At 33.8% G+C, this 25,552-nt stretch overlaps 1 protein-coding gene across 1 annotated transcript; it reads right to left on the reverse strand.

The window, feature by feature from the left end:
• Positions 1-3,875: 3,875 nt before the first annotated feature.
• Positions 3,876-24,364, reverse strand: LOC143255681 (uncharacterized). The gene is made up of 2 exons (XM_076511729.1): positions 23,847-24,364; positions 3,876-7,053 (listed from the first exon to the last, which is right to left on the reverse strand). Exons 1-2 carry the CDS (start codon positions 23,877-23,879, stop codon positions 4,168-4,170), a joined length of 2,919 nt encoding a protein of 972 aa, XP_076367844.1. The 5' UTR covers positions 23,880-24,364; the 3' UTR covers positions 3,876-4,167.
• Between the last annotated feature and the right edge of the window lie 1,188 nt (positions 24,365-25,552).

Here is a 25,552-nt window from a genome sequence, read left to right on the forward strand (position 1 = left end):
TTTAAATATGAAATATCAAATATTTATTACTCCAAGACACACAAGAAATTCTAATGATTTTTTTTTACAAGCTATGTTGTCCACAATATTCCCCATAAAAAAGGGCAATTTAAAGTGGAGGTAAACGAGTCCGTTTTTATATCACACTGAGGGTACGTTAAATTATATATTATGTTTATGAATTGTAAAAGAAAAGTGTTGGAATCATTCTATAACACTGCTTTACATACATAACGTTAGAATATCATAATATTAGCTCTTTCCAGTTAATTTATACAATTACTTTTAAATCTCGGTATTCTTATTCATGAATTAGTTAACAACAATTATTTTCCATTTCACGAAACGTTTTATTTGTTATACGTATGCTGAAAGCAAAGCTGAGGCAGTTTGTGGCTGGGACAATATTTAAATAAAGTACATTTGTGTTAAATACTGAGTTTTTAAGTTTACATTTTCCATAGAATGCTCTGGAACATTTTCAAATACACTGGAACAAAATCAAACTGTGCATGTAAAACTCTTTAATATAACTAGAAAGTTTTTTGTTTGTTTCAGAAAGAAATCATGTACTCATAAAAAAAATAACAGAAAGACACATTAAAGTTCGTAATATCTACAAAAACTTTGGAACCACAGACCTAGTACTGTAAAGATTTGGTGATCTTTAAATACTTGAAAATTTTAATCACTGGGAATTTTATTTATTGGAGCAACGCGATCTCGTACGTTGTTTTGTACTTGCAGCTCGGTTTTCAGCTCAGTTCAATGTGCAACTAAATATGTACTTATCTAATATAAATAATCTGTTTCGCTAATAACTTCCCTCAGACGATCTGTAATTCTGCAGGATAAGTGGTTGTTTGAAGATTTTCCTTATCACGATGACAACATCATTCGAGAAGATTAACCTTAGAAAATATGAACTCTCATGTAGACTCACTTAAGCTTGAGATTAATTGGTTGGTTTAGTGTTTTACGGCGCAAAGCAACTAGCGTATCAATGGAAGTGAGAAATGTAATAATTTTGCAATGTCTTTTTTTTATAAGGTCCAACATGGTCAGGTGGTTAAGATAATCTACTTGTAATCCGAGGGTAGCTGTTTCGAATCCCCATCACCCCAAACATGCTCGCCCTTTTAGCCCTGGTTGTTATTATCCCACTATTCGTTGGTAAAAGAGTAGCCCAAGAGTTGGCGGTGGGTGGTGATGACTAGCTGCCTTCCCTCTAGTCTTACTCTGCTAAAGTAGTGACGGCTAGCACAGATAACCCTCGTGTAACTTTGCGTGAAATTCAAAAACAAACAAAACTTTCTTATAAAGCACTTGATGATTACCCATGTAACCATCAGTGACCTCAAAATATTACATAATGCAGTAGAGAAATACCTTCCTTGACCTTATATAGATATATTCTAATAAATCACACCGTTCTTGAAATTCAGGCATAATGAATCGTTTTGATTTCAGTTTGCATGTTCGTGCTGCTATTCCAAGCAATAATGATCATGCCTGTTTCCTACATTATCTTTTCCAATAAAATTAAAAATTATTTTTAAATCTTTACGTTGTTCTATCGTAAGTAGCAGAACGAATAATTTTGTGTTATCATAATCGTTGTTTGATTGTTTGATAATTATAATATATTTGTTTTGAATTTCGCACAAACCTAATCGAGGGCTATCTGTGCTAGCCGTCTGTCCCTAATTTAGGAGCGTAATTGAAGGCAGCTAGTCATCACCACCCACCGCCAACTATTGGGCTACTCTTTTACCAACGAATAGTGGGATTGAGGGTTACCTTATAACGCCCCCACGGCTGGGAGGAGGAGCATGTTTGGTGCGACTGGGATTCGAACCCGCGACCTTCAGCTTACGAGTCGAACGCCTTAACACGCTTGGCCATACCGGGCCTGTTATAGTATGTTTACATTAATAGTGATTTATCTAACTTTTTGGTTCATTATAAGTACTTAGCATCCTTAATTGTGTTACGTTTCATGATACATTTCCCAAAAATATTTTAAATGTATTCAACTATATTTTATAAAACTAAAACAAAACATTTATCGACATTCCTAAATCTGTTTGGTACTTGGTAACTGAACGTATAATTGTTTTGTTATATTTTTTTACGATTATCAATATATTGCTGAATTTAACTTGCAGTAATTGACTTTTGCTGAATAATTTTTGTTGTAAATGATTGAAGCCTTGTTAATTTCATATTATTTTATAGTTATAATTACGTATAATCTGTTTATATTTATTCTGCCCTGTTACAAATGTCTTCACTGAAGGTTATATTAGTAAATAATCATCTATGCTTGATTTGATTGCTTTATATTAGTTTATAACAAATATCTTGAGCATACATATCTTATTTTGATATTGAAATAGCTTCAATTGTTCTGTGTTATTTAATTAAAAATATTGTAAATAGTTTTAAAGTTATTCATTCATATATTATAAAATATTATTACTATTTACAAATAAAACCAGTAGATGGCGCGAGCTATCGAGTTTTTTTGTTGTTTTGTAAATAAACTGGTATTTTTCTCTTTGAACAATACCTTATACAACCCACGAGCGAAGCAACATGACAGAGGCTTCACAACTTAAAAATAGCCTTACATGGTTCTGAACTTCTGAGAGGAAAGAGAGTGAAAAGTCAGCAGTACCCGTTGTTTACACTAACGAAATAGCAAGACTGACTGTAATTGTTGTAACGCTATAACAGCTGAAAATACTAATTGTAATGACTGGCATAAAGCGACTGGAGCCTTGGATCTCTCATAATGAATTAAACACACTAGCTACCAGGTTACGCTCGGAATATATATTAATAAGCTGCAGAATCACATACAAGCAATTTATATAAATAATGATTCTCATTAGGATCTCTAGTGGTTTTTAATCTCACAGAATAACCCACACTCCACGACATCTGTAATAAAATATTTGATATATAATTTGTAAAAAAAATATATATATATATATATTTCAACTTTGCATGAAACAGTTGTTCATAGGTTTTTTCTAATTTGAAATTTCTAAAAAGTATTTAGTCTTGAAATATAATTTCGTTTTAAGTATATATTAATCTCATAAAACACGATCGTTTGTGTCTCGTAAATTATTCCGTTGTTGACAACATTACCTTTTTAAAGAAATTTTAACGTGAATCTTACACAAGTGCCTCGATTGAACTCGGATCTACTGTTGTAATATCAAAATATGACAAACAATATTTATATTTCCTTGTACAAATAACATAACATAAGAAATTCTTATACGTTTCCCAATTTGTTTGTAAGTAAGCACATAGTTACACAGTGGCTTATTTGTGTTCTACCCATCACGGGTATCAAAACCCATGGTGTGGCGTTGTAAGACTACAATGCTATGCCAGTGGAAGATTGTTTGTGATTAACTGTTTGTCGGATTAACATCAATATATCATACTTTTGTGATTATTAGATAGCATATATATGTGTGTGTATAATTGTTTGATTGTTGCCAAGATTTAAGCTTTACGTGTTGTGCTTATCACGAAACCCAAGTTTTAGTGTAGTAATCTGTGAGACTACCTGCTGAGCCACCGAGTGCTTTCTAAAAAATTATGTTTTTATTTTGTAATATTTATCACATCATAATGTTATCATGGAACTTAGCGTTGCAAGTCCATAAACTTACCGTAGGTCCGCTGGGGTATATATTTGTTTTTGTTTTCCGTGAAAATATTTATATGACTTTTAGAAAATCACAAATGATTTTGAGTGTTTTCGATATATACTTTAATTACGCAAGTTGTTTTATATATAATGTTATTTTATTTTCATATCAATTTCTATTACATATACTGTATTTATCACTCTGTCTCCTGCATCACAATGTTTATTGCAAACGTTGCAATAAAAAATAATGTGACTAACGATAATACATCCTTTGTTATCTTTGCACAGTTATTAACAACAATTATTTTTAAGGTTTCCCTTTCATTCAAGTTGTGGTATTTAATAAGGAAATGAATACATTCATATTCTAAAAAATTTAAATTTATTCTTGAAGTCGTGACAAGTTAGATATCCAAATTTAGTTGGACTTAATTAGCAACACGTTATCCATTCAGTTTTCTTTTCACACCTACTGTTTTTTTTTATTTAAATCACAAAAGATCAGGAGAAATTGGAGTTGATGGGATAACTTCGTCATATTCGTTGACAAGGCGACGGGGATGAGGTTTTGCAATGGAAAAAGTTAAAGTGCTCTCTGTAGATTCTTTAGTTTTATCCAACATGTTCACAGGATTTATTGTCATTGTCTCTGTATGTACAGACACTGTCTTATCTTTCTTTACGGAACTGAAGTCAATCGAATTTTCTTCGCAGTTGGTACTCGAAAGTGTACCTTTATGGATGTCACGTGACATCAATGATATTTCTTTTTGGGAACTGTTTTCAATAACGTTTATTGTATCATTTCTTGTTTTCAAATTCTTGGTCATGCCAAGGTCATTTGAAATCGCCATCTTTGTCATCGTAGGTTCTGTAATCGTTTCTGTTTTTTTGACTCCTGGTTTAAACTGGTCTCTGCTACCAGTGTCGGTTGAGCCAATACTTGGCAGAATTGTTGTCACTGTCACAGTTACAGTTTGAGTAGAAAACAATTGCATACTTGGCAAACGGGAAGACTTGCCAACAATTTCTGGGCCGAGTGTATTACCAACTATTACTGATGAGGTTGATACAGATTGCTTTTCCCCCATATTTCTGAAAATTTTCTTTGTAGCATTTGTAACAGTTTGGTGACCAATAAGTGTAGAGTCACAAGACCTCTCTACTGGCTGAGTTCGGGATGGGTTTATTTTAATTTCTATGTCAGAATTCTCTTCATTTTTGGAAGAAGAATCTGGAGACGGCAATGAAGTTTTAATCTGGGTTGCTGTTACGTCCATAGCTGTACTGATGGGGTTGAGTTTAGAGAAACTAGAAAATAATGTTATAGTTTCACTGAATTCTTCAACTCTACTGACAGTTGATGTAGTGGTAGTTATGACACCTTCAAAAAGATTTTGGGTGCTCGACGAAGAAGCGGAAGTTGTTGAAAAAGCAAATTTTGTAGTGGTACTAAAGGAAGAAGATATTCTATTATTTCCATCCTGTTTCCTTTCTTCTTTCTCCTCTTGCGGCTGAGTTGGGATAATAGACTTACTTGATACGTTGTTCACAAGATTATCCCTTCCTCCCTCCCGTTCAATTTGGGAATTGTTGAAAGTAGATCGTGGAGTTCTAGTAGTTGAAGGAAATCTTGGACGAGTAGTTCTACGTGTCATAGTAGTCATTGTTCTTCTAGTTGTGGTTGTAGGTCTAGTTGTGGTACTTGTTGTTCTTCTAGTTGTGGTTGTAGGTCTAGTGGTGGTACGTGTTGGTCTTCTAGTCGTGGTTGTAGGTCTAGTTGTGGTACTTGTTGGTCTTCTAGTTGTGGTTGTAGGTTGTCTAGTAGTAGTTCGCCGAGTCGTAGTTCTTTGTGTTGGTCGGCGAGTAGTTGTAGTTGTAGTTGTGGTTGTAGTTGAAGTAGTAGTTGTTTTCTCTTTTGGCTTTTCATAGGTTGCTCCGTAACCATTATGGTGATGGCCATAATAAGGTGGATAAGGATACAGAGGAGGTGTATCATAGTGGTGATTAGCATAGTTTGGATAGGAATAATCTTGGTTGTAAGAACGTTCTTGATGGTGGTGTGTATGATGTCCGTGACTGGATGGAGAATAGCCATAATGAGGGTATCCATGTGGGGGAAGATGATAGGGATACCCAGCATAACCAGGAATTGGGGTATACGTGTCATTAAAGGGGGCAGGAGTAGTAATTACTTGAGGATCAAACTTTATTGCAAAATTTGGTTCATAGTGGATTTTACCATGTGACGGTGTTGGTGGGTAGGTTGGTGGGGGATAAGGTTGTGGTGGAGGATAATGGTGTGGAGGGGGATAATGATGTGCATGATGCTGAGAATGATAAGGGTACGGAGGATACTTCTGTGGACGTTCTCTTTCTGGTGGGGGGTATGGCAGGTCTTCTTCATCGTCTGGCTTTTTCTCCAATGGGTCTGTCGTGTTTGTAAATATTTTAATATTTGGGCGAAGATGAAGCCTGAACTTAACAGGAGGTAATTGCAAATGTTTGTCAATTTCCACGTATCTAGGTTTTTTGTATCCATGGTGACTTGGTTTGTGGGGTGGAGGGTATTTATGATGAGGAGGGTACATGTAAGGATAATAAGGCGGTGGAGGATGATAAGTTGTAGCGTTTGTTGCATTTCCTTGAGAATGCATTGTTATATTAGCATATGCTGGATAACCGTAAGGATACCGATATGGTGGGGGATAAAATAAAGGGTAACTTGGATGATGTTTGTAGTTTTGAAAACCACCTTGATAATGCATCGTAGGAGGTAAGGGATAGTTATAATGGTTGTCATATTGTGTATAAGAATAACTTGGATAATGACTTTGTCCACCTGAAGATGAATAAGAGTGTTTGTAACCACTTGGTGGGGGATAGGAAGAGCTTGAATGATGCTTGTGGTCGCCAAATGAATAACTTGGATAATGATTACGCCCACTGTATGATGATGCATAATGTTTGTAACCATTAGATGTAGGATATGGATAATTTGTAGACTTTTTATAAGTAGTAGCAAGAGGATAATCATAGCTCAGGTTTTCAGATGAAGGTGCATAACGCTGTCGATCGTACGAGGAATAACTGACACGGTGATATATTGGTTGTCTATCGAACGATCCTTTGTGGGAAGAATGGTGACCAAATAACTTGGACCAATTGTGATTCTTCTTCTTACCCCTACTGTTACCTCGTTTGCTTCCTAAAGGGGCGAGCAACAATCCAAAGAGCTCATCGGTTGCATCATCCACAAATGATGAGCCACTACTGCGAGGTTGAATGTGATGCTGGGAAACAGGGTAAAGTGCTAATTGATTCGCTTCTTCTGTTTTCCATATAAACAATAAAACTACACAGAAGAATATCTTTCGCTGTAGAATGAAAAAATAAAACTATATTATTTATGGTAGTATAAGTAACTAAAATACAACATAAAATTAAATAATAGCGTTAAATATTTTCTATGTTACAATACCTAACAAAGAATTATCTATAAGTGAATCTATAAAAGCTGCTAAACGTTAGAAATATGTATGATTAATTAAGTACTTGTAGTGATAACACCACAACTGTCCCCTCTGGTACAGCGGTAAGTCAACGTATGTACAACGCTAGAATCAGGGGTTCGATTCCCCACGGTGGACATAGCAAATAGCCCACTGTGGCTTTGCTATAAAAACACACACAAAAAAACAAACCGCAACTGTTGATTTTAAACATTTCATATCTTATTTTGTTTGTGTTACATAAAAGTTGTACACGAAAGTCAGTAATTAGGTACACAGAGTATTAGTCAACATTGAGAAAAAAAAAAGAGAGGAAACTTTATACTTAAACCGTCAACAATCTGCTGTATTATTAAAAGTTACGCAACATCAATAAGATTTCGCGTGTGTGTCTCGCACATTTTGTGTATTTTATATAGAAAAACTACTAAGCTTGTCTTTCACTGTCTGCTTTCTTTTGTATTACTGAAATACAGCTAGTCAAATACTGTCCTATCACCCGCCTATCATGATAAAGAATTGACTTTCACTCGTATTACTAACCCACACCTTTAAGTGCAGGGGAATATTTTGTAGTTATACGCAGATTCGAACTCCCACTGGCCAGCTCTGATAACAAGAGCTCGACCACAGGCCAATCCACCCTAGTATTTCAGTTTATTCGAATACTTTGAGGAAAATCGACACTATTTTGTTAGTTTTTTTTTGTTTTCCATCCACCCCACACACACACATATTAAGATAGCATGGAAGTAATATAACTCAACTAATAAAAATATAAGACTGATAACATTCAAAATAATTTAAAATCGAAAATTTATTTTGTTCCCAACTTTTAAAAAATCATGTTTCGTAGATTCGTAAACTAAAATAATAAAAGAGAAACACTAATGAACACTAATGAAGTTCATTCCAACGTTTTAATAATAATAACCTAATACTTACACTAGGACACAGTTTCTTTACACCAATTGAATTGAGCCGTTCTCATCAAGTCACAGCTGGAAAGATTTGTTTGTTTGTTTTTAAATTTTGCGCAGAGCTACACGAGGGCTATCTGCGCTACCCGTCCCTAATTTAGCAATGTAAGACTAGAGGGAAGGCAGTTAGTCATCACCGCCCACCGCCAACTCCTGGGCTACTCTTTTGCCAATGAATAGTGGGATTGGTCGTAACATTATAACGCCCCACGGCTGAAAGGGTGAACATGTTTGGTGTGACTGTGACTCGAACCCCCGAACCTCAAATGATGAGTCGAACGCCTTAACCCACTTGGCCAAGCTGAAAAGGACTAGCAACCTCAATCAGTAACCAAAAGTCGAAATCACAGTTAGTATTCTGGTAAATTTCGTTCATATAAGAATTAAATTTTCTAACATCAGTCTCAGATCAATGGCATCAACAGAAGCAAAATGGCGGACGTTTTCATTTTGAGTGAAAAAAATGCATATGCAAATAGATTGATTATAAAAGGTCACTATTTAACCTATCTTGTAACAATGTATGTAAATTATAATCATATTTGAATATCTCGAGTTTTTACATTATTATTTCAGAAAAATAGATAATCAACTACCAAAGCAAAAACGTCTGGATTTACCCATTTTCCTCGTGTCAAATTTACAGTTTGGAATGATTGAACTAATTCTTGATGGAAAAACTTTTTTTTTATACAGACTTTTGTGGCATATCAAAACATCTAAGCAACAATAGGTGAGGCTAAATTGCAAAACGAATAAAATATTAAGATATATAAGCATAATAAAACAAAACGATGACGTATTGTAAAAATAAGTGAATCTGGACAACTTAATACTCATTTTCGTGCATATTACTTTGGTTCATTCTGTACTGCGTGAAATGAATTTCATTTTATATGGGGATACCTTTGGAATCACCATTAATATCCAAGTGACAGAAGATTTATTGCTACCTACGGACATTTACAACTTTGATTCATTCATTCTTTGAATCGCCTATTTGAAACTTTACATCAAAAATAACTTCAGCTTAAAAATTTAAATCAACAGTGGAAGTTTTTCTTTTGGTCAAGATTAAAATGATTATGGATAAAAATACATAAATACACAAAAATGCATCAAGAATAATACATAAATAATCAGAGTGACTTTTATTACCCTAAATGTTACCCAAATAAAATAAAATTAATTTCACTCATAACAGAACATGTAACAAGAACAAAATTGATTAATACATGTGGAAACACTTTTACAACAGTCTAAGTTCACGATGCTATATCTTTTTGCCACATTATGCTTCTATAATGTTGCTAAACTGTGACCTCTGTACTTCAACCCCTCTTCAATTTTTTATTGTTGAGTTGTTTGAGGATTGACGTGGTCTAATAGCGTAGCTAGCTGTAGAAACATTTCAATACTATAATGGTCGAAAACTAGTAGAGGGTTTACACTGCTTTCTCAAGCTACAACCGCCTGTTTTGACTTCACTAAAATGTTGAGTACTGTAAACATGGATTCAAAATAGTTGCACAAAATAGTTGCACAAATTATTTTTCAATTAATGCGAATTAGTAAAACACCAGATTTCTTTTCAATGTCGAAAAGTGAAGAAGGACTTTGAAAAATTCTTCAGGTGAAAAATCGAAGGCTCTTGAATTATTTTTAAAACTACTTTATGACATAATATTGCATTCATTATTATTGTCCAGGTTTCAATAAAATGTGTTTAGTAATTTTTTTCCTGTAGCGACTTATGAAATTATAATAAGGCTGGACACATTGTTATAAATATATGCATTGTTTACTCTAATAGAAGCGACTTGTATAAAAGTACTTAAACAGCTTCTACGTTTTTGAATAAAATATTTGTAAATGTTTCTTCGACAGGCATAAGACAAATAACGTCAATAATGATATGAAGAACAAATGGGCGAATTTTGTTTAATAATCAGAAAACAAACTTTTTTTTACTATTATCAATATTTCAGCAGCCTCAACCATTAAGAAAGAAGGTCTTGAGTGTTGTATCAAAAATAAATTTGCCTTCTGAGATACTTTTCTCCTTATGTTCTATTATTGTTTGTTTCAAATTTCGAGCAAAGCTACACGATAGATATCTGCATTAGCCGTCCCTAATTTAGCACCGTAAGACTAGAGGGAAGGCAACTAGTCATCCCCCCCCACCACCAACTCTTGGGTTACTATTTTACAAACGAATAGTGGGATTGACCGTCACATAATAGCACCTTCACAGCTGAAAGGGCGAGCATGTTTGGTTTGATGGGAATTCGAACCTGCAATCCTCAGATTACGAGTCGAGTGCCTTGACCACCTGGCCATGTTGGACCTATATTTTATTAGAATTTTCCTGAAATACCAAGGTAAAATATATTATGAACCATTATCATGATTAGTGACAAAGTGCAATGACAATAGAAACATACTGTAAGTTTTAATTAGATAACGGTCGAATAGCTTTGCGCAAAAATAAAAAAACACAACAATAACAAATAAATCATCTCGTAAATAACATCGTAATTTACATTTTAATTTTAAAATAATTTTAGTCTCCATAATAACACCATGTAACAAAATTTTTACTTTTTCTTGTTCCTAGGCAGAAAGTGTTATTTCCCAGTTGCTTATGCCGAAAGTAAATGGAAAAGACCTATTTTTCTCTTCAAACTTTGCTTTTCTGACCTGGGAGTGTATAAAGAAAACATGATGGGAGACAATGTTTGGGGGTTGATACGTGAAAGTGATTTATATTGTATACACTCGCAAATCTCGAAAAACTACTCCCTTCTAAAGATCTTTGCTCATTTTTGTATATCTTTAGTATAAATACATGTGCGAATTTGCCCGTTTTTACACAGAAAATAGGTTAAATTCTAAATTTCATTATCCAAGTCACAAAAGCAACGTTTGAAGGGAATAATGGCCATTTTCTGTACTTTTACAACATAAGCAATTAAGAAATAACATATACTATCCAGGAACAAAATTTGTGTAACAGAGTTTAATTAAAAATGAACAGGCTTCTTTTTGGCGTTTTTTTTTAAAATAAAGATAATAGAAAAATATAACTTGCAACACAGTAATATCTACCAGTGGTTCTGGAAAATTGAGCTATAAATGTATAAATGTTTGTAAAATGAACAAGTAATTCTCGTGTTTAGACATCCATAATATAGAGAGCTCATTTATTTAAATATACATTATTTTTAGCTAAAGTAATTGATATCCGTTTAAAAAAACTATTTATCTTTTTTCTCTTCATTTTATCAATAACCTCTTATCAAAACCCCTCGTCACACCAAACATGCTGGCTCTTTCAGCCATGGGGGCGTTATACTTTGACAGTCAATCCCACTATCTTTTGATAAAAGAGTAATCCAAAGTTGGCGGTGGATGGTGATGACTATCTGCTTTCCCTCTAGTCTTACACTACTAAATTAGGGACGGCTAGCGCGGATAGCTCTCGTGTAGCTCTGCACGAAATTCAAAACAAACAAACAAATTTATCAAAACTACTGAGGAAAAAATGGAAGAACGATCAATATGAACATTTTAGGGGAATTGATTTAAAACATTTTGAAAAACAGTCACTACAAATAATCTAACTGAAATTGTATAATATAGAAAATGTAAATATACAATAAGATTTTAATAAAACAGTGAAAGAAAAATGTTGATTCTAGTTATTTGATTTAATTTGCTTCATATTGGTTAATGAAACAAGAGCTCTTTCAACATCTTAAAGACTGTGTAATCTGTTAATCACAACAGAATTGCTATGTTGTGAAGTATAGTATTTTATTTATACATTGTACGATTTCGTTTGTTTGAAGTTAAGCGTAAAGCTACAAAACGGGTTATCTATGCTCTGCTCATCACAGGTATCGAACCCCGGTTTCTAGCGTTGTAAGTCTGCAGACATAATTTTGTGTGCCTCTGTGTTCTAAAAGTATTTTAGTAATCAAATGTTAATCTTTCGTTCCCTAAAAATATAGCAGTGGCATCTATCGTCAACTTTTGTAACATACAATTATAAATAATAATCAGCAAATATTCATATTAAAGCAGCAAAATGGCATTGTAAAAATTTATAAAAAGAAAAAAATGAAAATACGATGTGCTACTTCAAAGCAAGACTAAACATTTCGTGTGCTTTAAAGTAATCATAGGTTATAATTTCAAGAGTCTTTAAACCTAGGAATGAATTTTAATTTTCTGAATCTTTTGTTTATTTGGTTTGAATGCCGAAAAAAATGTACTCGATGGCTGTCTATGCTAGCCGTCACCAATTTAGATATGATAGACTAGAAGGAGAGTAGGTAGTTAACATCTCTCACTATCAGCTCTTAAACTATTCTTTTGTCCACGAATGGTAGGATTGACCATTATATTATAAGGTCCATATAGCTGAATTAGTAAATACGTGCAGTGTTGGGATTAGAATTCGTGACCAGCAGACTGTGAGTTAAACGAACTATCTGCCAGGCCATGTCAGACTCAACTTTATGAAACTATGTACACCGATAAGGTGTCTTTTCTAACTAGTTAGACTATTTTAAATGTAAGTTATTTACTTATATTCTAAGGTCTGTATTTATCTTTATTTCAACATTAAAGTATGGTAAATATGCTGTACTTAATGAAACAGTTATTAATATTGACTCAATAATTTGTCTCACTTTGTTTGTAGACCCAACCCAAAGTTGCAGATTTCAGTTCAAGAGAATTTGGTTGAAGTCAATGTCTTTTGCTTTTCACTTTTGCACCTTTCTCTCCAATTAATTATATACCGAAACCTGTAAATCAATTGTTACTTATAAGACATTCCTGTGATGTCATCTTATAACTGCGCATTTATAAATCAATTTTGTTTTATAACTACGATTTAGCGTCACCATTTTTACCATTTTAATGAAAAAAGTGAAAAACACACTAGCAATGCAATGCTTCTGCAAAAAAAGATAAAATGAAATCCCCATACTAATTCGGAAATTTACAGCTATTTCTGTAAAACTCAATCAATGTAAAACCATATATCAATGTATTTTTTTCAAATAACTGTATTCCATCATTTTTTACGTTTGTTTCTAAACTTCTAAACAGAAGTTTACTTGTTCAAATTATTCCAACTTTATCTGTTTGTCCTCTGAACTTGTCCAAATCCTCAACGTACTCGCTTCTCTCATGAAAATTTAAATTTATTTATAACACGGATTGATTCAAATGACCAGAAGACAACATTTTAATTACGGTATTGAATCAGTGTAAGAGAAAAATAATTTGGAGCATTATATATACATAAACAGTATTAATTTAAGCGGTAATAACAATCATTCACTTCTATGAAGTCAGTTGTTTTTCCTCCTAATCGTTTATAACTGGACCATAACTGGGCGAGAAAATTTAAAAAAAAAAGTATTTAACTCAAACACTCACTTTACTGAGGTAGATAAAAGGGGCAAATATGAAATGATAACCAAATAATAACGCAACTAAAAATAAATAAACTTAAATTATATACAAAGCTTGTTGTATGACAAACTAATGTTCAGCGATAAGTGTACGGACTTTCGATAGAGAGTTCAAGCACATGTGGCGACCAAAGAGCAGGTAGCCGTTGTATAGTTTTTCGCTAAAAATAAAACAAAAAACAGCAACTAAAGCTTAGTTTAAGTAGGTAGGTGGTAAGGAGTACCACACAGTGGAACTCCATTTTAATTCTTCGCCGAAAGGTGAAACAAGTTCAAGTACTAAAATTAGGTGGAAGCCCCCTCAGCCTCAATCTCTTTTTAAGGAAAAAATAGTACATGTTTTTTTTTTTTACACACACACACGTACATACATATATATATATAGAATGGCAGGTAAAAATGCACAAAACACTGCATAAAGATAAAGTGTGGTTATTTATTTTTGTTCACTGTCTTGTTCTACAGGTATGAGGAAATACTAAGCGAGCAACTTAAAAGCTCTTTGGTTCTATTTACGTGAGAAAAGCACTGAGCACAGTCTGGGGGTACTTCAGAGTTCTCTGACCACTCTGTCAAAAGTCTGTTTTTCACCATAGCTTCTGAACTGTGTAGCAATAATAATAATACTACTCAGTCGGGAGACATATACAAAGGTCCTGTCCATGCCCTTTTTTCAGGACACGAAGAGGTGTTAGTTCCTTTATTCTTAACATTAGTAGAACTTCAAAGTTCAGAACCTTAGTTGTACGTTCCCTATGGTACAACCTTGTTTTTTTAACACTGGCTTGGTCGTGGCTGAAATTTTGTTGAGTGTTTGAACTGAGCTAAAAGTAAAATATATGATGATCGTATATGAGCAATTTTTAGTATTTATTGCGGAGAAAATGAACCATAACTGTTTTTTTTTGGTCAACTTAATTTTTAAGGTATAATTATTATGATATTTCTAGTGCTTTGTGTGATAGTTTTAATATGAAGGTATTTTTAATACTGTAATGGGATGACTGGAATATATATATATATATATGACATAAATAATATAACTTTATATATATATATATATTTCTCTTTATGCAGCACCCTATTGGTTTCACTCACACACACATATATATATAAAGCAGTGTTTGGCGGGTGACACAGAGGCGTCGTTAGGTGCTAAAAACGTTTTGGGCACATGCCCACAGGAGCGCGAAATTTCGGCGTTTCAGTTATATATCGATCATGGTTTTCTAACATATACAAAACCTACATATGCTCAGATGCAGAATATGTCCGCCCAACATAGTTAATTGTAACCAAATTAACATAATTCAATAATTACCAATGAAAATTACACAAACAACTTACACAATTACGGAACATCCTCTACATTGTAAGATTTCAAATAGATCAACAGATTACTTTCGCAAAATTTGTAACAAAAATATATTACTACGAATACTGGAAAACTTTGTCATAAACGATAGTAATAGGCCTAAGTATCCCTCACCATTAAATCTAGAAAACACTTTATGTAATCTATGGCTACCTGCTAGACAAACCGACAGCTAGATATAGCGTTAATTTTATTTTAAAAGGGTTTGTTTGTGAGAAAATGAGATTGCTCCTATATATTTTCAATTCATGTTTATAAAACTGTTTATGTGAACAAAACGTTATGTTAACAACGAAGAAAAAAGAATGAAACAGTTTCAAGCGGTTTTCTATTATGATTTTTCAAAATACCAAATGGGAATTTGGGGCACTGTCAAACAGAATCGAGGGACAGGATACGTGTGCCTGTTTCTACACCACCTCTAGTATGGTATAATAGGTTTGGTTCTGAATTTCGCCCAAAGCTACTCGAGGGCTGTCTACGCTAGCCGTCCCTAATTTAGCAGCTACTCATCACCACCCACCGCCTCTTGAGCTACTCTTTTACTAACGAAGAGTGGGATTGACCGTAAAATTATAACGCCCCCACGGCTGAAAATGTGAGGTGGTAAAATAGAAAAACCTTCATAATGACGTCTTACAATGTCCAAATTGTTTAGTTTATTAATATATTTTTATTTGCCTGTGTTACCTTTACAATACTAAAATATCAGTGAAATAGTTCTTTAATAATTCACAATAAGGCAGAATTGCTGCACCAGTAAACCTTGTAAAAACAGTACTAGGAAAAACAAAATAGCATTTTTTGAGTGACGCTTGGATAAAATGTCATTTGAAGACTGCTTAGAACAATTTACACAACAATAAGTAAAAATGTTTCATTTTCAACTGCGCTCTTCAATCAACAACGCGTACAAAGTAGGGCAAGATCAATCAATATTCAGTTCCAAAAACATGTCAGTAATAAAGTTTCAGCGGTATGATGTAAAGAACTTGATTAATTGGCACATTTTGAAGGTTAACGACCCAATGACGTGAGAGCATATTTTCAAACTGTTCACTTGACTATTCCTTACCAAAAATAGATATTGAAGGTAGAAACACATAATCCACATCGAATCCTTCAGTTGTAGCGTTGCACATTTTTAACGCAAAAGACGATAGAAATCTTTGTTTTTATAAACTTTAAAGTGTATATACATTTTATAAAGAAGTGGCAAACCGGCAGTTTTCCCTTTGGCATGACTATTTTTAGATTTACACTCGCAAAGAAAATAGGAAAAACTGGACTTCGTTTCACTGAATGTTTTTTGTTTTATTAGGACAATGCACTCACCGCGTGTACTGTTTCTTTATCTGCATGCCATCAATGATTTGTTTATTAATTAATGAGAACTAGGTTATCATGACGCACACAATCAAAAAGCTTAAGAGTCTTAAAGCAAAAAAGAAAACACAAAAGAACAGTAACACTGAGTTTCTTTGGTGATTTAGTTTTGGAGAGTAAAACGCATTTCACCAACTTTAACCTGATTACTGTAAAATCTATTTAAAACTATCTACTGAAATGTTTAGAGGTTGTATGTATCATTAATAATAACCTCATAAGAATATATTTATAACAAGATTTATTCTACGCAATATTTCCTCAAGCTCTTTAAAACAAATATCTTAATATGTCATCGGCAAATTACCAAATTAAACAGGAAATGTACAAAAACCACTTTAATGCAAAATTCTAATTGGCGAACCTCACACTTTCAATACTTGTCGTCCCCAATATTTCATACATTTGTGTAAGTCAGGTATTTTGCTTCGTGGTTAGAGAATGACTTGAAGTTCATACGAATTTTGAATGCTGCAGGCGCCCTCTTTTTTTATGACTCGAAGCTAAAGGTTATTTAGAAATATAACGATATAATTAAACGAATAAATAGCACTATTCAATATACTTATTTTGTTGTGCAGAATTTTCTTAGTCCAATAAGCAAAGGGACTGGAATTCCAAATCCTTGTGATTTTCAAAAACAAATGATTCAGTCGCAATTCTAAAAATACCGCTAAGCCTACATTAAAAGCGTAATAGTAGGTTGAGATATTTCTGAATTCATTCGTACATGAATATTAGTGATTGGCTAGCTTCTTCCCTAGAATGTCGCGGATCACTCAAGTGCAAGTGCAACGACAAACTATTACGGTTTATGTACGACTATTTTATCTGTTTTGATTTGGTTTTGTTTTTTGTGAAATATCACGGACAGATAAGGTGTTTGTAATAGAAATGTCGTTGCTATTTGTTTGAAGTTACGCACAAAGTTACACAATGGACTATCTGTGCTCTGCTCACTACGGTTATCGAAGCCAGGTTTTTAGCGTTGTAAGTCCACACGCATACCAGTGTACCACTAGGAGACGACAGGTAGTTCAGAAACACCGATTCAGAAAACTGCACAAAAGTAGACGAACTTCATTTGTAACCTTTGGGTATCTAAACTACAAATATATATATATATATATATATTTCTGTTTATTTCTTTCTCTGAAGTAAAAAACAAAACAAAAACGCTGACCTATAAACTCGCAATTAATTTGACTGTTACAACTACAGGATTAAGTCAATGTCTTACAGCGAGTTGAAGCTTTCATGGTTATAACACGTTTTCAAGACTATATTACATCGCTTCATTTCTTTTTCTTTAATGTTATGCTATTTTTTTTTTATAAGTTTTGGTTTGGTTTGGAATTTCGCACAAAGCTACTCGAGGGCTATCTGTGCTAGCCGTCCCTAATTTAGCAGTGTAAGACTAGAGGGAAGGCAGCTAGTCATCACCACCCACCGCCAACTCTTGGGCTACTCTTTTACCAACGAATAGTGGGATTGACCGTCACATTATAACGCCCCCACGGCTGGGAGGGCGAGCATGTTTTGGCGCGACTCGGGCGCGAACCCGCGACCCTCAGATTACGAAGTGCACGCGTTAACGCGCTTGGCCATGCCAGGCCTTTTTATAAGTTACAAAAAATTATCGAAGTGCCTAAATTTGAATTTGTTTGCTTTACCTATTGTTATACCTATGTTTCAAGCCAGTCTTAAATAGTTTTACTGCCCCCCTTCCCCAAGTGGCACAGTGGTATGTCTGCGAAATTACGCTGGACTTCTTCATAAGTAGATCAGATCTTAAATTATTTGGCATATTCGACCCCTTGGATATTTTTAATATTATTAAATATAATGTTGTACCTTTCATTTTATAATATCTAAATGTCTCGTGGATTTCTAGTGTAAGACTAATGTAATAAACATTTCAGAAATTTTGCATCTGTGTCGTTCTTTTGCTTTGTGTTTTTATTGGTCTGATCAGTTATAATAAGTAACATGCAGGTTAATTTACTCAAGTCGTTCTCCTGATCTTCACATTATAATATAGAGAGGTCATCATTTTTTAAGTGGTTCAGACTGGCTACACTGGTTGAAGTGATACGTGTTTTTTTTTTTTTTGCATTTTGTTTTATTTCAGTGATATATTTGTATTGTTTATATGTATATCTTGTGATGTCCAGTAAACTCGTACAGTAAACTTGTCATTTAATAAATAAAGTATTATTTAAAAGTATTAGAAAAAAATATACATAAATTTGCTATATAAATCACATAAACTGATTTTTTTTTTTCACAATCTTCTTGCTTTGTTCAGTTTCTAACCAAAATCAAAAGTGTATAAAAATATTTTTATATATGTATTGGTTTGTGATGCTTTGCTATAATTCAGTAGTTTAAACCGCGTCTTTTAAATTGTTTCATTGAATATATAAATAGCATTTTAAAGAAATATTTTGCTTCTCGTTGTCCAGCTCAATTGACGAGCTATGCTATTCAAGACAAGGTATCTTGGGTGGTAAGTAACTTGTGTGAGACACGATTAGATATGAAATGCTGTTTTTATGGACTCCCGATTTGAATCTGATATTGACAAACTGAGAGGAATGTGTAAAAAAATGCAGTTTGTGTAATTTTTATCACAAATTTTAAAATTCTGTTTAGTTTCACTATGAATCCCAGCACTGAATAGATAAAATTCTGTGTAGTTTCACTATGAATCCCAGCACTGAATAGATAAAATTCTGTGTAGTTTCACTATGAATCCCAGCACTGAATAGATAAAATTCTGTGTAGTTTCACTATGAATCCCAGCACTGAATAGATAAAATTCTGTTTAGTTTCACTATGAATCCCAGCACTGAATAGATATCCAACACGTGCCTTGTTCAATTATTTCACACTTTCACCATTAACTATTCTCAAACAAGCAATCAACCCTTTATTATATTGGGATATGTTTCCTCTTCTGTATTTTTAGTCTTCTAAATCAGGACTAGGACACCTTATTTTTCTCCAGATGGTTTAGGTACCACAGTAAATTATGGAGCCTCAGGACTGTCTTGTCTTGTACACTAAATACTGAGGTTTAAAAGGAGGGTAACATTTGAAGGACAAAATAATAACATACTCAGGGTTTACAGTTGTTCACTATCAAAATTTATCGTAAATATGAAATTACTCAGGCAATGCCATTTCATTGTTTTTCCAATCTTTCTTCACTCTTTTGGTAACTTATAAGATACATTTTTATTTAAGAAATGTTAACAATATGCTGATAGAAATTACCAGTATATATTAGATACTGGTAATAAGCAGTCGTGAACATAATTCAGTAATGTTTTCGTTAGAAGGAACAGATCATTTTTAAGATTATTATAGAGAATTGTTTACAAAACAATGTTACTGTTTAACATTTCGGTTTTATTTTATTTGTCTACTTTTATAATTTTTAAGGATCCTATATTTTCACTTATATTTTTTCTCGATTCTGTAATCTCTTTTCCTTCATTTCATTTCCGAGTTTGGTTTATGGTGTTTCTTCTACCTTAATTACTCCAAAACAAATGGACGAAGGAAACACGAATGGTTGGTGGTCATTCTGTTCTTTCTGAAATAGGTGGCTTAGAGATGTTGGGTTCGGTCTCTTCGAACGAGCTTGCTGTTGACCAATGTATCCAAATCGGAACTGATATACTTTCCCTTTCATCTTCAGAATATAACGACTGCATGACACCAATAACATTCCTGTTCAATTCCAACATCTTATGTCATACTGTTTGTGACATACGATGCGAAACTTTCTTTATAATAACAAGGGAAAAAGCTCTTAAATTACGAGGAAACTATTATTTGCCGAGCTTTTATTAATTAACTAATTACGTAATTCGTTTTATTCAAATACTGTGCCAATAACAAAATACATTTTCGAAATTATGTATATAAATAAGTATAATATAACAGGTGTTGTAGGATAATGATGTTATCAGTTTCAAATTTTTGCTGATACTGAACTGGAAAAAATTTGCTCATTTAAACGTTTATTTACGTGTATGGAGAAACCAATTTTTAATTGATTCATTTCGGGTTTAAGTTTTCTTCTCCATACTGTAATAAACATGGTATGTAATAGGATTGCTCTCTGAATTTTTTAATTTTTCTTTTACATATATATCGTATGGCTAACAACAATGAAAAAAATCGTAACCTACGGATTCGATTATGGGGTTTCACAAGATGCCCACGGTAACTGTATGATGAAAAATCATATACAGCGAAAAACTATTATCTTTCATTATGACGTTAACAGCCAGAAGCGATGTTCTGACCTCAATTTGATACGAAGGTTAACAAATGTACCCAACAGGTAACCTAAGTTGGAGTGATCGAAGTTTGCTTGTTACTCATGTTGTAATTATCGTTTTAGTAGCTCTTCTTGTAGAAGTTATTACATAAATATATACATAGTCGGGTTCAAATTATTTTTTTCTTTCATCCACTGCAGAAAGATTAATCACTGAAACGCCACTTCTAAATATTGTGCTGTAGTGGTTATAGCTTGTATTTTGTACATTGTTTCTTCTTAACCTGTTGACTGCCAAGTATTTCAGCTGCTAAAATACAACTCTAATGATTCTTCATTTTGTAACTTTTTTCGTGACGCCATTTTGGATCGAAAGTGAAACAATTTGTAAGTAGGTCAAATGCATGTATCGTGCTGAAATCTAGCGTTGAAGTTAGGTATTATTGAGAACGAATTAACTCGTCCGTGGCACTGTGTTACCGATCGGCTTGGACGAATTATCTCGTCTACGGCACTGAACAGGTTAATGGTTCGGAAAAATGAATCGATGCTTCACTGGATTACTATTTCATCAAGAAAGTTATAATAATAGCATAACTCGCGTAAATTCGTAATTTAAATCGATACTTGAACGTGATGAATTATTTGTAAGCCTAGATTTTCAGAACATTGAAATACGAATATAATTTTTGTCATATGAAAGGTGCATCGTAAATTTCAGATTGTATAAGTAATCTTACGAATAGAGCTCTGTTTAAATAAGGATATCTTAATTCAGATAACCGATAATTTGTGATCATTCAGTAAGGGACAGCGCTAGGATCTTATTGTTGAGAGGATAGGACAACTGTGTTTTTTAGGGACACTGCTTGCTGTGGTTTTGTTTATTTGTTTGTTTGTTTTAATTTCGCGCAAAGCTACACGAGGGCTATCTGCGCTAGCCATCCCTAATTTAGCAGTGCAGGACTAGAGGGAAGGCACCTACTCATCACCACCCACCGCCAACTCTTGGGCTACTCTTTTACAAACGAATAATGGGATTGACCGTCACATTATAACGTCCCCACGGCTGAAAGAGCGAGCATGTTTGGTGTAACGAGGATGCGATCCCGCGATCCTCCAATTACTAATCGAGTGCTTTAACCATCTGACCATGCCGGGCCACTTGCTGTGGTATTTAAAGCATCGCATACCACTTGTTAACTAATAAAATAATTCAACAGACATACGGGGACGGACATATAGTCGTATTTTCCACTGCTTGAAATTGGATAACTCTGTACATTTATTTGTAATTTTTACTTGATTCTGGGAGCCCTTTAATGACCTTCCCTAAATACACCCCTGAGTTCCGTGAATTGCGGGCTTATTTTAACTCCTTGGTTTGTTGTACTAGGGCTATCTGCACTAGCCGTTCCTAATTTAGCAGTGTAGAACTAGAGGGAAGGCAGCTAGTCATCACCACCCACCGCCAACTCTTGGACTACTCTTTTACCAACAAATAGTGGGATTGACCGTCACGTTATAACGTCCCCGCGACTGAAAGAGCTAGAATATTTGGTGCGACGAGGATTCGAACCAGCGATCCTCAGGTTACGAGTCGATCGTCTTAGCCATGCAGGACTTTAACTCCTTGGATAACTGAAATAAGCCTAACGTGTGAGTAGGTTTGTAATTGCGTTATTTGTTTTAAACAATCTTAATAATTCTATTCAGCGCTTTTATTGATCAGCTATTTTACTTTTTAATCAATAACAATGTTTTATTGTTAAACAAGTAACTCAGCCGTCAATGTCAAATTTTTTTAAAGTAAACATCAGTTATATAATAGCAATAGGGGCTTTGTGTGTTTGATTAGCTACAATTTGAGACTTTTTAATTTAAAATAATCTTCTCTTTTATCCCCCTTTATACTTTCCTTCAAGCTTCAGAACGGTTTGAATATATTTCTCTTTCAATTTCGAATGTATTTGTCAGAAGTTCTCTAGAAAGTATTTGTTTGTTTGTTTGTTTTTGAATTTCGCACAAAGCTACTCGAGGGCTATCTGTGCTAGCCGTCCCTAATTTAGCAGTGTAAGACTACAGGGAAGGAAGTTAGTCATCACCACCCACCGCCAACTCTTGGGCTACTATTTTACCAACGAATAGTGGGATTGACCGTCACATTATAACGCCCCCACGGCTGAAAGGGCGAGCATGTTTGGCGCGAGGGGGATGCGAACCCGCGACCCTCAGATTACGAGTCGCACGCCTTAACATGCTTGGCCATGCCGGGCTCTCTAGAAAGTAAAGTAACGTTGTGTACACATTGACGACATATGGGTTTTAAAATTCAAGACAAGAAATTAATAATTAATTTGTTTATGAAATGGATATCAAATTTCTGAAGTTATTGTTGTTAATAAAATAAACATGTATTATACAGTGAACTTAATTTGAACACATTAAATTTAGACATTTAAGTCATGTCACTGTTAAATAATTGCTTATCGAATTGTATTAAATTATGTATTTTTAAGCCAATGTACATTGTTGATAACTTTGTTTTGTTTGTTTTGGAATTTCGCACAAAGCTACTCGAGGGCTATCTGTGCTAGCCGTCCCTAATTTAGCAGTGTAAGACTAGAGGGAAGGCAGCTAGTCATCACCACCCACCGCCAACTCTTGGGCTACTCTTTTACCAACGAATAGTGGGATTGACCGTCACATTATAACGCCCCCACGGCTGGGAGGGCGAGCATGTTTAGCGCGACGTGTTGATAACTGAATTTTGATTCCTTACTTATAATCATTTTATTCGTTTGTTTATAATTTGTTATTACCATTCAGTTTTCCTTAATACTAATATATTATAAATTAATTAATCCAAATTATTTCCATTTATTAGTAGAACGGTTACTTGATATACATGTAGTAAGTAAGAAAATAAGTGTAACGTAAAAAGAAACTAAAATGGTTTAAATAGTAATTTTTACAACTTACGAGAAATGAGTAAATAGTCTCATTACATTAAAAGAGTAGAGTTTCAGGAAACAGAAAACAAAAATATTTATCATGAAGTAACTATAAATGTAAATATGAAGTCAGTGTTATATCCTTTACAATTTAAAAACATTACCCTTTCGTAAACTTACCGGTCTGAAATTTACCACACTTTTAGGCTCCATGTTCAATTTTCGGGTTAGTCAAGGCCACCTAGTGTCAGTAATTCAAGCCGTGGCCTGCACAGCTTGCTCGAAGACAATAAAAATTTATAACTGGCTGTTATTTTCTACAGATCAATAAGTCTTCACAAATTACTCTTAAGTTACAATTTTTACACGTTTGTTCTTGGCTGCCAACAATTAGACATAACGTTTTCCATCACTTCCACTGTCCTTTGTTAAAACCCATCATAACATACGTTAATAAAACGTTTATGGCATAAGTATAATATGCCAGACATATACGTGGAAAAACTAATGCTTTTGCCTTCACTCTTGTGAAAGCCACCGCGTTTCTTCTTAGAAGTGAGTAACCGAGGAGGTTCACTAGCTTTACTATCGTCTCTGCCATTGACCTAGGGACCTTATTTCCATCTCTTGCTCGACCAGTCGACTGCTCTATTTCTCAACACCTGCGTACAGTTTCCTCTACTTTAGTATAAACTACTCTACATCCCTCACGTGAAAGCCTACTCGCGCTGATTAATTATATAGTAGGTGTTTTTCGTTGATCTGGTTTTGAACAATTTCAGTTTTGTTTTACTATCTCCAACAATAATGTTGTCACCGAAGCTATGCTGACTTTCACAGAATTATTATGAACAGGGACTAGCACTAAAGCTACTCGTTCTTGTGATTCATTTCGCCTATCTCGAATCCAAATGTTTCTTTGTTTGTTTTCTGGAAAAGGTTTACTAGCACTAAAACTACTCGTTCTTGTGATTCATTTCGCCTATCTCGAATCCAAATGTTTGTTTGTTTGTTTTCTGGAGAAGGTGGTGGTGATTATACAAATTAAAGTAAAACATAATAGTCTACTCTTCAATATATTTTAAATGTAAGTTATTTTGTTTTAGCACTGTTTATATTAATATTATAACTATTTTCAGTTTAATTAAAAAACTAAAATAAAAAGAAGAACATTCGAAAAAGATAGAACAAGCTGGAGTACAGAATGACATCAATTCTTGGTACACAGTGTATTTAACTGGTTGAGTACATAAGCTGGAGTACAGAATGACATCAATCCTTAGTACGCAGTGTATTTAACTGGTTGAGTATATAACAATATTAATCTTTTTATATTGTATTATATTTTAATGTAGCTGAATACAAAATCGCGTATTTCAAACTAGTCGGAGTCAGAATAATACTGATTCCGTGTATATTTTTGAGTCAACCATATCCGGTCTTGTGTAATATAATTCACGTGTAAAATGTTAATTCTATTCTAAAACGTCGACCCTTCCTACTTTCTACATTAACTCTGCGTAAGCCTAATTAGGATTTACACCACATTAGATCTACTATTGAACTATTGTAATCTGAAATCTTATGGTGTGACGTTGCAGTCATGCTAACAGATTGACTAGACAAAAATATTTTTTATACTTTTACATTGATTTTAAATTTCAGGCAAACCAAATTTTCCTTTGTTATACTAAATAGATTATAGACCTAATTAATCTAAACAGCAGCTTCTAGCAAAACAGTAGAGAAAGTGTTAAGTTGCGAACAGTTTATCCCAAAATGAGACATAAAGTATTGATATTTCGTGAAGTAAAATTTACTTACTTCTAAAGCAAAACCAACTGCTTTTAGTTTGTATAACTGTATTATAATAATGCCAATAAAGG

The sequence above is a fragment of the Tachypleus tridentatus genome, chromosome 7 (genome assembly GCF_004210375.1).
Source record: "Tachypleus tridentatus isolate NWPU-2018 chromosome 7, ASM421037v1, whole genome shotgun sequence".
NCBI classification, from domain to species: Eukaryota; Metazoa; Arthropoda; class Merostomata; order Xiphosura; family Limulidae; genus Tachypleus; species Tachypleus tridentatus.

Excerpts from the sequence above, each read along its gene's own strand:
- LOC143255681 (XM_076511729.1), bottom strand. The coding sequence starts at position 23,879 with ATGGAGCCTAAAAGTGTGGTAAATTTCAGACCG. Across the intron at positions 7,054-23,846 it reads GTGTGGTAAATTTCAGACCG|CGAAAGATATTCTTCTGTGT; the intron begins GTAAGTTTACGA and ends TTCATTCTACAG.